Source organism: Camelus bactrianus, chromosome 22 (genome assembly GCF_048773025.1).
Source record: "Camelus bactrianus isolate YW-2024 breed Bactrian camel chromosome 22, ASM4877302v1, whole genome shotgun sequence".
Taxonomy (NCBI): Eukaryota; Metazoa; Chordata; class Mammalia; order Artiodactyla; family Camelidae; genus Camelus; species Camelus bactrianus.
In genome coordinates, this window is record NC_133560.1 from 31,542,494 (window position 1) to 31,558,258 (window position 15,765).

General features: G+C 60.8%; 1 protein-coding gene and 1 long non-coding RNA gene across 4 annotated transcripts; one reads left to right on the plus strand and one right to left on the minus strand.

The window, feature by feature from the left end:
• Positions 1-187: 187 nt before the first annotated feature.
• On the minus strand, positions 188-11,373 carry PTBP1 (polypyrimidine tract binding protein 1). Of its 3 annotated transcripts, none has more exons than XM_074351370.1 (14): positions 11,253-11,373; positions 8,811-8,841; positions 5,854-5,929; positions 5,550-5,722; positions 5,320-5,466; positions 5,074-5,244; positions 4,702-4,987; positions 4,541-4,618; positions 3,772-3,920; positions 2,651-2,684; positions 2,172-2,264; positions 1,872-2,088; positions 1,664-1,741; positions 188-1,577 (listed from the first exon to the last, which is right to left on the minus strand). In XM_074351370.1, the coding sequence occupies exons 1-14, from the start codon at positions 11,258-11,260 to the stop codon at positions 1,445-1,447; spliced, it is 1,674 nt and encodes a 557-aa protein (XP_074207471.1). In that variant the 5' UTR covers positions 11,261-11,373; the 3' UTR covers positions 188-1,444. The 3 variants fall into 3 exon arrangements, with proteins under 3 accessions (XP_074207471.1, XP_074207473.1, XP_074207472.1); XM_074351372.1 differs by lacking the exon at positions 11,253-11,373 and adding an exon at positions 9,297-10,629; XM_074351371.1 differs by lacking the exon at positions 4,541-4,618.
• LOC123611769 (uncharacterized) lies at positions 11,315-15,087 on the plus strand. The gene is made up of 2 exons (XR_012501718.1): positions 11,315-11,647; positions 12,729-15,087. It is a non-coding gene; the product is annotated as an uncharacterized LOC123611769 (long non-coding RNA).
• Positions 15,088-15,765: the final 678 nt, after the last annotated feature.

Sequence of the window (15,765 nt, forward strand, 5' to 3'; positions counted from 1 at the left end):
CCGCCCCCAGCCCCCAAGGTAGAAGTGGAGACAAAGCAGCTGAATTCACAGGAGAGACAGCAGTGAAACAAGCCCAATGAGGGAGATCAGGTGCAGGTACAGAGAGTTTATTCAAAGTCCAGTACAGACTGGCCCAGCTGCCTTCTACAATGTGCCAGGAAAAAAGAGCCTACGGAAAAGGCAGGAGTTGTTATAAAATTGCTTTAATTCAGTTCTCTCCACATTACAAGCTGGCGGCGGGCAGTGGACTCTGCCTGCTCCCCTTACAACACTGAGCCTGTAACCGCTGTTATCAAAATATACATCTGTCACCATAAAAAACCGCGTGTGCTGCCCCTTGTGACTTACAACAGGTATAAAAAATTATAAATATTTACACCCTTGTTCCACCCGACATGGAAACTCGGGGCCCAGACCCCGAGGGAGGGCCGGCTAGCATGGGGCCTGTGCGCGGGAGCCCCTTGGACCCATGAGTGCAGGACGAGGCAGTTAAGACCGGAGGGCGGCTGCCCCAGCTCCTGGGGTCCCAGCGTTAGAGGCAGACAAAAAAGAAAAAGAAAAAAAAAAAAAACAAAAAAAAAACTTTGGTCCAAAATTTGCAGGAAAAAAGAAACCCTGAAAGTTGAAGAGCGCTCGTCCTCCCTGACCGAGGACCGTCGGGTGTAAGGCATGCGGGGGCCGCCCAGCCGGCCACGGCGTCTGCCCCGAGGCTGGATCCTGCCCTGCGACTTCGTTACAAGGAATAAAATAACAGTATACAAGGTCATACTTGCTGGAGAAACTTTAGATTACACTCATACCATTTTTATCTTGCTATATAAAAAGTTACCTAAAACTATTTCTTTTGCATATAAATGAGAAAGATTAGGATATTTGGTCAACTGGAAATATTGCTAGGCACAGAGTCTGCAGCTGCATCAAAGCGAAATACAAAGGTTCCGGTGAAAACAAAGCCGAAGCGCCAGGGGCATGCCCTGGGGTCTCGCCCTGGGACTTGGGGGGAGAATCACACACTTGATTAAAGGATCCGGGGTGTCGGCCAGACTGGCCACTCAGCCTCCTGCCACACCAGGCACACGATCCCAGCGGAGGCTGGCCCCTTGGGCCCCAAAAGCCCTCCACGCCTGCTACCCCAAGAAGGCCCTGCCAGAGCAGCGGGTTTAAGGCACGAGAGAGCCGCGTGGAGGTTTGGGAGCACGCACCCCGCAGCTGCAGAAGGCACGGGCGAGGGGCGGGGAGCAGGGGGTGCAGGCAAGGACTGCACCCCATCTCCCCTAGGTGAGCAAGTGAATTAGATTTAATTTTTTAAAAACAGGTAAACTGATTTCTCTTAAAAAAATAAAATCTCTGGTCTTTTAAGGTCACTTCAGCTGCTTTTTAAAGTGGCTTTTTTCTGGAATGACGGAAGTTGTGGCCAGGCACCTGGCAGGCTGGTCCTGGGGGCCTAGATGGTGGACTTGGAGAAGGACACCCGCAGGTGGTGGTTCTCGCCCAGATCGTGGTTGTGCAGGTCAATGAGTGCCTGGATGGCCTCCTCCACCGAGCCCATCTGGATCAGGGCCATCTTGCGGTCCTTCCTGCAGATGGAATGTGTGCAGTGAGGGGCGGGGAGGCGGATGGGGACGCAGGTTGGAGACCCTGGGGGGGGGGGGGCTCTACTCACTGGAAGAACTTGAACCCCTTGACGACCCCGCCATTACTGGAGAAGAGCATCTTGAGGTCGTCCTCAGACACGGAGGGCCTGTGGGAAGGAGGAGTGAGTCCCAGGTCCTGCCCGGAAAGGGCAAGGCCCGTCCCTCCAGCGGGGGCCGAGTGGGGCTCTGAGACCCTCCTGGAGCACAGCAGAGGGACAGCCCCGCAGCAGCACTCACGGGATGTTGGAGAGGTGCAGGGTGGCGGAGGGCGGGAAGATGTTCTGGAAGTTCTTGGAGCCGGGCTTCTTGAAGCGGTGCAGGGGCGAGTTGCCGTAGTCCTTGGTGAGGCCCTGGTCTTCCTGGCCCTCGCGGGGCAGCTGCACATTCTGGTGCTTGGAGAGCGTGATGCGCACTGGCTTCCCGTGCAGTTTGTGCCCGTTGAGGTGGCTCAAGGCTGACGAGGGGACACACGTGACCCTAGGCCCCCAGTGCTCGCCTTGCCCCGCCCCCCGAGCCCCCACCCGCAGCCGCCCTTACCCAGCTGGGCCTGGCTGCCATCGGCCATCTGCACCAGGGCGTTCTCCTTCTTGTTGAACAGGATCTTCACCCGCTGCACGTCACCGTACACGCCTTCAAAAGCACGGGGACAGGGCACTGAGCCCCCGGACCCCACGGCTGCCTCCCGCCAGCCCCCACGACCCACACACCCCGCACAGGGCCGGCTCTTCCCGAAGGTTTGCTTATTCTGCCTCTGGGCACCTGCGTCTAGTCACAGGGAGTTACCAGGAAGGCTGCCTTCAGCAAAGAAGCCGTAAACTCCAGGAAAAGGCCAAGTGCCAAACGACCATCCTCTGCATGCTACCCACACACTTACTGCCCACGGCATGCGGGGCAGTGCATGCTCAGGTCCAGGACGTGCGCAAACCGCAGCCCAGACCTCACGAGCACACCTCAGGGCAGGACAACAACCTCAATTACATGAAAACAAGGTAATAAAAGTGTGAACGATAACATACCGAAAAGAATAAAGAGGCTTTGGGGTGTGACTCTCTTTAGAGGACAGCAGAGCAAGGCAGCGGAGGGACAGGGAAAGGGAGAGGTCAGGGGGCGAGTTGCCAATCGTCCACCACGAGGAGGCAGCCCCGCAGGCGTGCAGGTTGATGGATGATGAAGTTGTCAGGATGTTAATATTCAAGGGCAGGTTGGTTTCCGGAGAGCAGGGTTTGAGGGGGAATTTTTTTTTTATTTATTTATGGTTTTGTTTTGTTTCAAGCAACAACAGGAAGCAGAAGTACCGTGCAGTCAGTTGGCAAAGAAATTCCGGATCAGGGCAAGAAAAAAAATTGGGAAAGGGGAAGGGGAGAAAAGAAAAAAAGTAGCAAAAACACAGGTCAGTAAATACATAAGAAAACACGCTGTCCCATCAGTCAAGACCACACACATTACGAGCCACGCGCTGGGCGGGCGGACGGCAAGAGGGCGCCCCCTTGCCGCCCTGCTCGCTTCCCCGTAACCAGGCCCTCCAGAACCTATCTCCTGGGGCTGCTGCCAGCCTCCTGGGGCCTCCCGGCCAGGCGCATGTGGACTGGCTGTCGGTGGACAGTGTTGCCAGGAGCTGGGACAGGGCTCAGAGGCTGAGTCCTGGTGCCGGTCAGCAGGCGTGAGCAGCTCCTTTCAGAGGACACCCGGTCCTCCAGGAGCGAACTGCTCTCAGACTTGATCACTTCACCCCCGTACCCCAAGCTGAACCTGTCCCCCAAGACAAGCAGGGGCCCTCCTGCCACCTCAGGGACTGTGGCTGGCGCCCCTCCCCAGAGGCGCCTGCAGGCCTCTGCAGACTGAGGCTTGTTGGGCTCCAAATGCCAAGGTGGCTTCCCTGCACCAAGTAATCCAGCTCTCACTGCTGTGGAGTTAGAAACGTACACTGAGGTGCTGAGGCAAACAGGACAACTCCAAGCACTGCGGGAAAGGAGGCTGCAGGGAGTGATGCCAGCGCAGAGAGGACAGTGACACCACCGCTAGGCCCCCAGCGCCCAGGAGGCAGGTGGGGGGGCTCAGCCTGCACTAGAACCTGGGAGCACAACTCCCTGCTCCCTGCCTTTCCAGGAGGAACGGCCTGGAGGGAGGAGCCACGTACCTCGGGGTTGAGGTTGCTGACCAGCAGGACAGAGTTCCCTGCCCCCGCCAAGCCAGGGATGGCGATCCGGCCTGCTGCTGCCGCTGCCGCTGCCGCCGACGGGATGGCCAGAGGCGCCAGGGCCCCATGCACATTAGGAACAGAGAGACCTGGGGAGGGAGAGGCGGCCAAGTGAGCAACCCGCCCCTCTCCCACAGGGCAGACACGAGGCCAGGCCGCCCTCATGCACGAGGACACGCTGGAGGTGGTGTCGCTCTCGATCCCATGCCCGCCCGTGGCCCGCAGCGCCTGTCCTCACAGCACAGGTTGTGCTGGGTTTGGACCCGTCCACATGCGCCAAACAGCACAGGAAGCTCCGGCCCCGCGGGCGCCTCAGCCAGGCGCACATGCGGGGGCCCTCACCATGCAGACGGCACGCAGGGCAGGACGCAGCAGGCTAGGACTGTCACGCGGGTGGGTGGGAGAGCGCCTGGCCCCCAGGCCCCAGGAGGGACTCCTGGGTGTGCCCGCCCGGCTCACGCCACTCCGCTTACCGGGCCACTGAACCGCACCCACTAGGGACACATCCCTCCAAGCGCGTGCGCTGGTCCTCACTCGTGGCTTGAAGGGAACCAGACCAGAGACTGCTGGGTTAGTTGGGGCTCCGCCCGGCCTGGCCTACAGCTGCCCTGTCCAGGCTCCATGGGGACCCAGAGGCCCGTGCCCAGAAAGGGGGGGCTCCCGCAAGAGCGGACGTGCGGAGCCAGTGTGGAGTAGGGGGTTTGAGTACCTGCAGCCTGAGGGATGGCAAAGGTGGGAGGGAAACCAGCTCCTGCATACGGAGAGGCGGACATGATACCTGGCGCACCTGGAAACACACCAGACCTGAGGGTGGCGCCCAGGCCTCCACGGCACATCTCCCGGGCCCGCCTCCTGGGCGCGCGGCCTTACCAAAGGCGGCGGCCACGGTCTGATCCAGCGCTGGCTGGCTGTCGCCAGAGGGCAGGTCCGGGCGCGTGTAGTCACGGCTCTTATCGTTGTTGTACTTGACGTTCAGGCTGGTGAGCTTGGAGAAGTCGATGCGCAGCGTGCAGCAGGCGTTGTAGATGTTCTGCCCGTCCAGCGACAGCTTGGCGTGCTGTGCACTCATGGGGTCGGCGTACTGCAGCAGCGCCTGGAACTGGTTGTTCTTGGTGAAGGTGATGATCTTCAGGACAGTGCCAAACTTGGAGAAGATCTGAGGGAAGAGCACATGTGGTGGGTCCCGCCAAGGCAGTGGGCCCTGCAGCCCCAGCCCCACCTGAGGGAAACCCACCCACTCACCTGGTGCAGCACATCCAGGGTCACCGGGTAGAAGAGGTTCTCCACGATGATCCTGAGCACCGGGCTCTGTCCAGCCATAGCCATCCCAGCGTCCACCGCTGCAGCAGAGGCAGCCAAGGCCAGGTTCCCTGACTGGACCGAGTTTACAGCCTGCAGGGCTGCCTGGGCCCGCTGTGGGGGGAACAGCTTTGAGTCCCGCTGCCCCCAGGCTCGCTGTCCCCCACCCGCACCCGAGGGGCACCGCACCGCCTGATTAGGAGAGCTGTCGGTCTTGAGCTCCTTGTGGTTGGAGAACTGGATGTAGATGGGCTGGCCCCGCAGCACCGGCGTCACTGATGTGTAGTAGTTCACCATAGTGTTGGCTGCCTCCTCCGTGTTCATCTCAATGAAGGCCTAGTGTACACAGGGTGGGGTCAGCCAGGTCGAGACCATGGAGCCCCGCTGCCCCAGGGGTGGGTCTCATACCAGCCTTGTACCTGGTTTTTCCCTTTCAGCATCAGGAGGTTGGTGACCTTCCCGAAAGGCAGCCCGAGGGAGATGACCTCCCCCTCGGTGACGTCGCTGGGGAGCTTGCGGACGTGGATCACCCTGGAGGGCACGCCTGCACTCCTGCTGTCCCCCTTGAACTTCTTGCTGTCGTTTCCATTTGCTGCGGGGAACAGGGTTCAAGTGGTACCGAAGCCTTCCCGGGAAGCGAGGTAACCCCCCCTTGGCATCAGCTTCCCCCTGCCCAGCTCTCAGGAAAGCAGGGCTTGAGGTCAGAGGCAGAGAGGTGGTTACCTGTGGAGGCCGAATTGCTACTCATGATAAACGGGCCGTTAGTGACGCAGGCAGAGAAGAGCTCGTCAGATCCCCGCTGCAAGAGAGGGGAGGGCTAAGTGGGACTCCAGGGCCCTGGGCTGCAGCCACCCCATGCCCAACTTGTCCTCCCCGTCCCCGAGGTCCTCTGGTCCTTCCCAGGCCCCAACACAGCCCCTCCCCTACCTGCGTAGCCTGGGGGCTTTCCAGAAGCAGGGCGGGGGGGGGGGGGGTGGACTGGCACGTGGCCCCATCTCCACCTTCCCTGTCTGGACACAGGGCTCAAGCTCGCCACTCCCGGGCTGTGCTTCACCCGCGACGAGACTGTCCCAGCCCACAGGACAAAGCCCCCTTGTCACACTGCAGCCACCGGCTCGGCTGCAGGAGCCTGTCCTACTTTCCAGCCATCGGAGGAAACCAGAGCCTGACAACCAGTAACACTGCCTCTCCGGCGGCAGGGTGAGGACTCCCTGCGACGCCAGCCACTAGTCTTCTTTCCAGAAACAACGTGTTTTCTCATTAGCCTCAATCTAATTGAATCATTAGCTGGAGCCTGGGCTTAGAACAGGCAGGCGTCCCTCCCGCCAGGGAGGACAGAGCCCAGACCCAGGTGGGGCCCTGCCCCCAGGAACAGCAGGGCTAGAGCCCATGGGGCAGGGGCTCCCCAGCAGGGAACTGGGAACCATTCCTCAAACAGGGTCCGTGGTGCAGGTAGGGCTTCCCACTCCCAACCCGGCCAGAACACGAAGACCTGGAAAGACCGGCCCAGCCTGGGCCTCCAGCTCTCAGAGGAGAACCACCTCCCTGCCTGCCCCCTTCTTCCTCCAACTTGTCCCTTCTCAAGGACACCTCCTCTCTGCCCTCCCCCAGACGGCCAGCAGCAATGTTCCATCTGGGCGGGAGCCCACCTCCCCGCGATCCAGGCCCAGAACCTCCTGCAGCCCTTCCGATCATCAGCACCCAGACCAGGCATGGCCTCACAACGCTGGGAGTCACAGGATTCCCCGACTACCAGGTTACCTGCCGAATATGACTCTGAACCCAGACCCAGGCCGAGTGAGCATCTCCTTACCCCCAGCTTCCCACCCTCAGCATCCCTGCAGTTCATGGGCCCCCGGCTCAGACTTACGCACGGAGAGCCACCAGCCCTGACCTGCAGCAAGGTCCCCGCCCGAGCACGGAAGGAGCTGCAGGGCTCAGACTTGGGGCCACTCAGACCAGGAGAGAACACGACTGGGACACAATCTAGGATTGCCTGAGAGGGGGACTTTGATACAAATGAAGCAAAGTGTTAAAAACCACCAACCAGTCCAGCCTGCCAACCTGCCTCAGGGCACCAGGCCGGCCCCTGACTGGACAGAGGGCCACACAGGAAACCAGGCAGAATAGAGCCAAACCCCAGGTCTGAGGGGCAGGACCGTGCCTTCCGTGCTCAGAGACCGAGAGCCCTGACTGTCCCCTCCCCATCCCCCTCAGGGACGCGGACCCCTTATGACGGACAACGCACCCACGTGACTCCCATACACAGATGCACAACCTCAGAAAGGCACCTTGGCACCAATCTTCAACCAGTTGACAGGAATGTTCTAACACACATCCTGGCCTGGCTGCCCCCACCTCTCCCAGCCCTGAGCACAGGGACCCCAGGTGGAGGCCAAACCAGCAGCTCAAATGGACGGCCCACTGGGGCCCAGACACACGGCAGGGAGGGCAGAACCCCGAGGGGTGTGGGCAGGTCATGCACTGAGACCTCGCCGGGCCTTGTGAGGACCCCACCAGAACCAGGACCACCGGCTGGAGGGCAGGCCACAGGGGCGGGCTCTCCCTACTCCAGCAGACAGGACAAGCCCTGCACGTGCCCACTGCAGGCCAGCACTCGGGAACCTCTCTCACAGCACAGCTGGTTCTGAACTGGAGGCGGGGGGTGGGACCCAGGCTGCCTTGCTGGGGGGCAGGGCACAGGGAGCCTCAGGGTCTCCATCCTGTGCAGGTCTGATCCTGGGAGCAAAGGTCCCCAGGGAGCGTGATGGACCCACAGCCCGGGGAAACTGGCTCCCACAAAAGCAGGGAGCAGAATCTCTGTGACTCTACAAGCACTCTAGATTAAAGTCCCTCTCCCGCCTCCCAGCAGGTTTTATCTGCAGGAAGATCAGGGTGGACACTGCAAGAAGACAAGACTCCACCTGGGAAAACTGAAACCCCACAGCGGCCCCACAGCCAATGGACCAGAAACCAGCTGGCTGCCTGCTCAGGACACCCGAGCCACCTGCAGCAAGCTCAGGGAACAGGGCCCAAGGGGACCCCCACCACAGCCAGGACAGTGCCGAGTCAACCAGCTGAGCAGCAGTGTTTCCCACAGCACGGCTGTCCCATCCCCAGGCAGCGAGCCTAGCTCCTGCCTCCCCTCGCACTCCTGCCGCCCCCGCCCTCATCGTCTAGGACACTTGAGGACCTGTGCGTTGAGGGAAGAGTGCCTGACTTTCTCTACCTCAAAAAACGTACCACTTTTCAGAACAAAAATTACCCGGACAAGGGCGTCATTAGAAGTGCACTCCACTTACCCCGGAGCGCCCACGTATTCTCCAAGCCCACTGCTCACCCCACAAGCAGCTTGAGGTGCACACAGATTTTGACTTTCTCCACATCAAACCAAAGACAGCCCCCCTGCACACCCCACAAACCGTGAGTTGTGTGGTCCAGGCGGGACTGGTCAGCTCTCGATTCCAGAGCAGGGCAGAGGGGTCATGAGCTAAAGCCCGAAGCACCTTCACTGCCGAGGGGCCACCCAACCCACCCGGCCTCGACTCCCCTCGCCCAAATGCAAACTGGATGCCATCGGAGGACCGCTGGCGGACGAGGCACCGCACCGAGCTCTGCAGCAGGAGCTGATGGGCCTCAGGGTCATCACAATCAAGAGGAAGTCAGTCGTGAGTGCCTACCTTTGTACCAACTGCTATATCTGGGACGATGCTGCAGAGAAGAGAAAAGAACAACGTTAGGTAGGGGAGCCCACAGCACCTCAGCCGGCGGGAGGGCCGGCCCCGCCTGGATCCCCAGAGCCCAGTGTGGGTTCCTCCAGTCCCTCCATCGGAGGCCTCCTCTAACTGGAGAGCTTTGGGCAGGAAAGTGAGCTGCCGTCCACTTCGTCTCAGCTTGAAAAGGCACCATCATTGTCCTCCAGCTCCCCTCCCCCGGCAGGCCCCCGGCCCCACCCCCCGACCTGTCCCACCACAAAGCCACCCCCCCCTTCAAAACCCCGAGGAGAGACACTTGATGCTTATTAAGCTTCAAGTGCTTCTGCTTGCTTTCTAGAAACGGGAAGTGCTTAGGGAATGTTTACTGAAGGGAAGACAGGCTGGTAGGGGGACGAGAGGGGCGGCACGATGGAAACGACCAGATACGATTAACGTGAGTTACTCATCAACCTGGTTCCGCGTGACTGGACTTTCTCCCGCTGAGGGCCGCGCTGCAGGAGGCGGGGCGCCTAGCACCCAGCAGAAGAGCCCTCCGAGGGCTTCTATGTGGCAAACAAACTGGCGATGTCCTAATGGCTCAGAAAACGTCCAGAAAGAGAACTTACCCAGCAACACCCCTCATCAAATCACCTGGTCACCAAGGCCTGGCCACCCATGACCAGAGCCTCCCACGATGTCACACGATGCCCCCTCACCCAGCCAAGCCAATCCTGGGGCCTCTGCCTGCGGGATTCCCCCTCCAGCCCTCAGGGAAGCAAGCCTGCGGCACCAGGACCCTCGGCTCCTCCGTGGGGCACTGAGCCCTAGCCCGCTCTGCACCATCCTCGCCAACTGCCTCCGCTGAAGGACCTCCACCCCTCCCCTACAAAAACCTCATAGGCTAGTGTCAATGGACTTTAAAAACCCTACTGAGCCCCCCCCCCAAAAAAAACCTCAGAAAAACAAAGAATGAAAAGCATGCAGTTTCCCAACTGTTAACCCAGGCCGACTCGCAGCCTCAAACTCCCAGGGAGGGCCTCAAACACAGGAAGTGCTCTACGTAAAATGGCCTTTTCGGAAAACGTTTTCAAACTTTCCAAAGAGAAGGCAGCCGAACAGAACCTGCTCCCGCATGGCCAGGCCTGGCTGCCTACGTAACCACACCACCTACAGAGGCTGCAGAGGGGACCCGGCGCCCCAAACTGCGTCTTGGGGAGACGACGTCCCTCAAAACAGTTCAAGGAGAAAAAACCCGAGAACTGCACCGGACTGCCAAGGACACACCACCCCCGTCGAGATCCCCCACAGGGCTCCTGAGCGCCCCCCGCTCGCTGGCTCCGGAAGGGGTTCTCCGGTGAGTCCATCCAAGCCGAAGCGGAAAGCAGACCACGAGGAGATCAAGTTCCTCTTGCTGCAGCAATTTTTCTAAAAGGCTGGCCTTAATTCATCCTGAAACCTATCATTTCAAACCCGAGGCACCGAAAGCACGTGACCCTCCGGGCACTTTTTAACCGTCCGCCCGCGCCCAGAAAAGCAGAGGAAGGAAGAGCTTGTTAAAAGCTCCCGATCAGAAATGATCCCACTAAGGCCTCAAAACCTTCACTGAGTGCAACGCGGAAAGTGCAACCCTCCCCGGGCAGAGACCTAGCCCCGCGCGGCCTGGCCCTTCCCAACTCCAGGTCGGCGGAGCTCCCGCGGCACCTCCGCACCAGGGAGCGGATTCTGCTCCGGGGCCGCCCCGCCCCCAGCGCGCCCGGGGCACCGCGCCCGGGGGCGCCACACCGGACGGCCGGGCAGAAACAAAGCGGGCGGGCGGGCGGGCCGGGGCTGCGGAGGGCCCGCGCCCTTCCGGGCAGGAGGGCGGCGTCTCCGGCCGCGCCCGGGCCGGCGGCGGGCGGGGGAGGCCCAGGGCAGAGTCCGCGCGGCGGGAAAGGCCGCGCACGCGCACCAGAGCATACGGGACCTCGAAAGGCCGCGCACGCGCGCGGGGGTCCCGGCGGGGCGCGCGAAGGGGCTACCGGGCGCGGGAAGGGCCACACGCAGTGCGCCAAGGCCGTGCAGGGGGCCGGAGGTGCCACACAGAGCGCCAAGGGCGACGCGTGCGCGCGGGGCCCGGACAGGAAGTGGGAAGGGCGCGCGGCCGCCGCGTGCGTTCGGGACGGGCCGCGTGGACACCGGAAGCGGGCAGGGCTCGGCCCTGTCGACCCCCCCACCGACCCCCGCCGCCTCACTGCGCTGGGAACCTCTCCCCGGGCAGCGCCCGGGCCCAAAGCCGGGACGGGAAGAACACCGGAGGCGCCCGGGGGCCGAGGTGGAGGCGGAGGGAGCGGCGCGCCGGGACCGTCGCCCCGAGGAGATCGGGACGAGGTCGAGGGGAAGGCTGGAGCTCGAGAACGGCGGCGGGGACCGCGAACAAACACTACTCACCCGTCCATTGCACACACAGGGAACCCGCGGAGGACGGAGTGGAGGCGCCGGAATAGCAGGAACCGACCCAACGGCTCCGAGTTATAGACTCACAAAATGGCGGAGACGCCCGAACACGTCCCCCGCGCGCTCTGCCCATTGGCTCCCGCCGTGAAGGTGGGCGGGGCGAGAACCGCCGGACCTCGCCAGCGCCTCCCAATGGGTGGGAGGCCCCTCGAGGGGGTGGGATCAAGAAGAATGGCAGGCGACCATTGGAGAATACGGCCGTCAGTCAGGGCTCAAGGTGGAAACGACCCGGGAAGTCTGGGGAGGAGAGACACGGTGAAACCACGTGACGACGCCCGAGCCAGTGGGCGAGTTACCCTCCTGCGTGGGAGAAGCCATTTTGAGAGTGGGTACGTGGCGGGTCGGGCGGCGGGAAGCGTGTTTCCCCCAGGCTGCCGCCATCTTGGAAACGGGCAGTGTCCACCTCCACCTCGGCCGTGAGGGCAAAGGGAGGTGCGCCGCCATCTTGGGGTTGGGCAGGAAACCTACAGGCCTCCATGTTGCTTGTGGGCATCTGGCAGAAGTCTGATTCGAATTCAGATGTTACTCCTAGGTTAGCACGCGGAAAAGTGTCGGCGGCTCAGGGGTACCGGGGCTGTTTCCCCTGCTGGGCACCAAGCCGGCAGCACGATGTGTCAGTGGCCGCTCCATACTGTTCTTCGTTCGCCCCAGCTTAGTGAAGCCTGAGCACGGTCCCTTCCCCTGACTGCAGGGATGGGGAAACTGAGGCCTGGGGCGCAGATGCCCGCACAGGGCCCGGCGCGAACTGAGCAGGTTGACGGGACGCCCAGCGTCGGGTCTGGTCTCTGTCGCAGCGGCAGAACTCCCCGAACATATCCTGGAGAACGCTGCTTCCCAGAAGAGCTACAGGGTTGTGGTGACAGGGGTGCCCTCGGCAGAGGGGCCGGGAATTCGGGGCAGGCTGGGTGGGGAGAGTCAGGCCAGAGCCTGGGAGGCCGAGTGGCCATGTGGACCCCCAGCGCTTTTGGAAGCACCCAAGAGGTGACAGGCATCTCGGGCTGGCGCGGTTCCCAGCGTGGAGTAGACGTTCAATAGAGGAAACGGGAGTGAACACTGTTTGCTGTACATCTCGGGCTGAAGGGGGTTTTTAATTGCCCCAGCCTGTGACACTTCCCGTGTCCCTAAATCGAGGTGAGGCCAGTGCGCCTGCCCCTCAGGTCGGTTTTAGCGGGAGCGGAGTCGTGGCAACCGCGCCGGTCCGGGCCCGCGGGCCTGGACGGAGCCCGGGAGCCTAGGAGTCTGCCGCTCCCGAGCCAGAGGGCTTTCTCGGATTAGGGGCGCCTCCCGCCCTGCGGCCCTTGGCCCTCGCTTTCGCCTGAGGCCGTCTGCTGCCCCAGAATGGCTAATCAGGAATGTCCCGGCGGATTTAGGAGAATCCCTTTCACATTCCTGTGGATTTGCTCCTTCCAGGACTCCCATCGGCCTTCTCTCTGGGTACCACCAGGGCCAGCTGCTCATCTCGGTTGCCTTGGTGACTGGTGCCAGGGATGGGCCCCTTGACAGCGGGGAGGATGGTTGGAGACGCCCAGAGGGAGAGGAAGGGGCAGCTGACCCTCCGCCTGGTTCCCAGAGTGGATGTAAACGGTTGGTCGGACGGTATCACGGCCCTGCCAGGGCTCCTGTCTTGCTCAGTGTGAACCCTCAAGCTGACCTTGTGGCCCCACAGACCCCACGTCTCCAGCCATTTTGCTGGTTGCTGGCCTCAGGTACACAGGCCTCCTTTGCAAGGCTGCACCCTTTTGGAAGCTTCTTCCCTAAACCTGCAGGATTCGCTCTCTCATTCCCTAACTTGGGGCCTCTGCCCCCGGGTCCATTCCTCAGAACAGCCTCCCTGGAAGGGTTGAGGATTTCCTTCTTGCTCACAGAGCTCCTCACTATAAGCTGATCAGCTAGAAAGCGCTGGGACAGGAGGGGGGACACAGCCCCCACCCTCACCAGAATCCACGTTGCAGGTGCCACAAGCCAGGTTTATTCTCGCTTACTTCTGGAGGCCAGAAGTCCGAAACTGAGGTGTCATCCAGGCCCTGTCCCTCCAGAGGCTCTGGGGGCGGGACCTTCCTGTGGCTTCCAGTCCTAGGCCCTGGTATCCTTGGCCTGTGGACCCGCCCTTCCAGTCCCTGCCTCTGTTCTCACGTGGACTTAGAGGTCACGGGGATAATCCAGGCCCTTACACCTGCAAACCCCCTTTTCCCAAAGGACATCACGCTTCCAGGTTCGGGGGTCAGGAAGTGGACACATGGTTTCAAGAGCCGCCTGTCGAACCACGACCCCCCTGGGACCGGGACCAGCCTCACAGAGCTGCTGGCAGGCCCTCCACGATTGCAGGGGTGGGGGAGCAGCTCCTCTGTCTGCACCCTGCTCGCCCCAGCTTTGCCAGCCAGCTGCCTCTCATCAATGATTGATGGAGAACGAGGGCGTGTGATCATCTTGCAATTGTTAAAGAATTTTGAAAAGGATACTTCTCTGTGGCAGGAGCAAGGAGGTTGGGGGGGGCCAAATGAGGGTGGAGGGCCAGCATCCAGCGTCCCCAGGGGTTGGAGGCTGGGTCTTGTTTCTCTTTTCTGATCCGATGGAGGTGCCTCTGTTTCTCCCCCTTTGTCAAAATAAGGAGCTGCGCTAAGCCTGTGTCGTCTTCCTCCCCATGGGCTTCCCCTCCTGTTTCGAATGGAAATGGCTGAATAGTTTCAGAATGTTTGTTCCTGTGTTTGTTTATTCATTGCCTTGATTACAGGCGTGAGAGATGGGGCCAGGGGCCAGGGCAGGTGGGTGTGGGCTGTATGTCTCCAACCCCTCTAGGCCTCCCAGTCTCTCTGACCCATTGTCCAGATTTCTGTTGGACTGATCTGGGCGTCTCAGCATCAGAGAGGCTCCCGCAGCCCCTCCAAGTGGAGCCCTGCCCTCCTCGCCCAGCTCGGGCAGAACTGAAAGGGTTTACTCTACTCTGAGAATCTTCACCTCTGAGTCTGTCTTCTACCGCCTGATGGGATCCATCCAGGAGCAGCTGACTCCCCTACCCCTCATTAGGGTGGGAGCCCCTCCTCCATGACCCCAGCCAGGTTCTGCTCAGCCCAGCCTTCAGTTCCCAGAGGGACCGCTGTCCTGCAAGGTGGGGTGTTCCCCAATATCCTTCCCCTGAATTCTCCTGGTCAAGGCTTTTCCCGTCGCGACCCCATCAGGGTGCAACCCCTCCCCTCCCCCAGCCCCAGGCTCTCATGCCAACGTACAAACCTTATCTGCTCAAACCAGCAGGCCAGCCTCCCCCCTCCCCCACTGTGTCCCCAGGTCCTGCCTGGGGCTGGAGCTGTCTCTCCATCCTGAGCACCACCCCTCACCCTAACCCCAGCCCCAGCCCAATCCCCACCCTGGGAGCTTAGCAGGGCCCTCCCTGCATGCTTTCCTGTTTCAACTCTGATCCTCTGAGTAGGAGACCGGTGCCCAGAGGATGGAGACACCCTGTGTGGAGGGTCCGGACAGTGGGTTACCACGCAGCTGTGACGAATCGTGGGCACCAGCCAGGGAGACCTCTGTTCCACATACACGCACGAAGTTCAAGACCAAGCAAAACTCACCAAACGATGCCACAGATTGGGGCTGGGGGCAGGTCACTGCCGGGGTCAGGGGCTGAGAAGGGCAGGTCGGAGGCTGCCAGGGGCCCTGGGACGTTCTCTGGATCTGGGGACTCAGGAACCCCATGTGTGAAGTGCTTTGTGATTGGGGTGTTTAGCTGACGTGGAAGGTGCAGCTCAGTAAAAGTTCTACTTAGAAAATACTGTTGATTCTCATTATTTGCACAGTCAGGGTCCATAACGCCCACAGCAAGCATCGGGCTAGTAAAAAGGGAACCACAGCTCCTGGGGTAAGTGCAGGATCAGGGTCCCAAGAGTCTCTGGTCACAATGTCACCAACCCATTTTCTGCTTAAAGGCACCTTACTGAGCACATGTTGTCGGTTCAGCAGTGTCAACGCTGCAGAATGGTGTCTGCCAGACCCCCCAAAGGCACTCCACAGCCTTCTTGTGCGCAGGGACACTTGGGGACCTACTGCAAGGGCAAACTCTCCCACAAAAAGCACTAACTGAGGAAAACAGGGCACTAAATCAGCAAGAAGAGGACCCTGGTTTCCAACCTGAGCAGCATCCAGAGGGCAGAGCCGCCTGGGCTCCCCTCGCCTGGGCATGGATGCCATGGCGTGTCCCGGAATGACCACACAAGTGCTGGGAGCCTCGATGGACAATTTAAAAATTTTTTCACGAATAAATACAAATAAGCTTCAGGGAGTAGCTGAATTCACAAACACTGAAGCTGGGAGTAGTAAGACTCTGCTATACTTTGAATCTGGACCACCCAGGGAAGCGTCACTGGCCCTGGGTGGCTATTTAAATCCACGTTAATTGCAGCAAAATGGAATGAACCGTTCAGACCCCAGGTTTCGAGCACTCAGCAGCCAC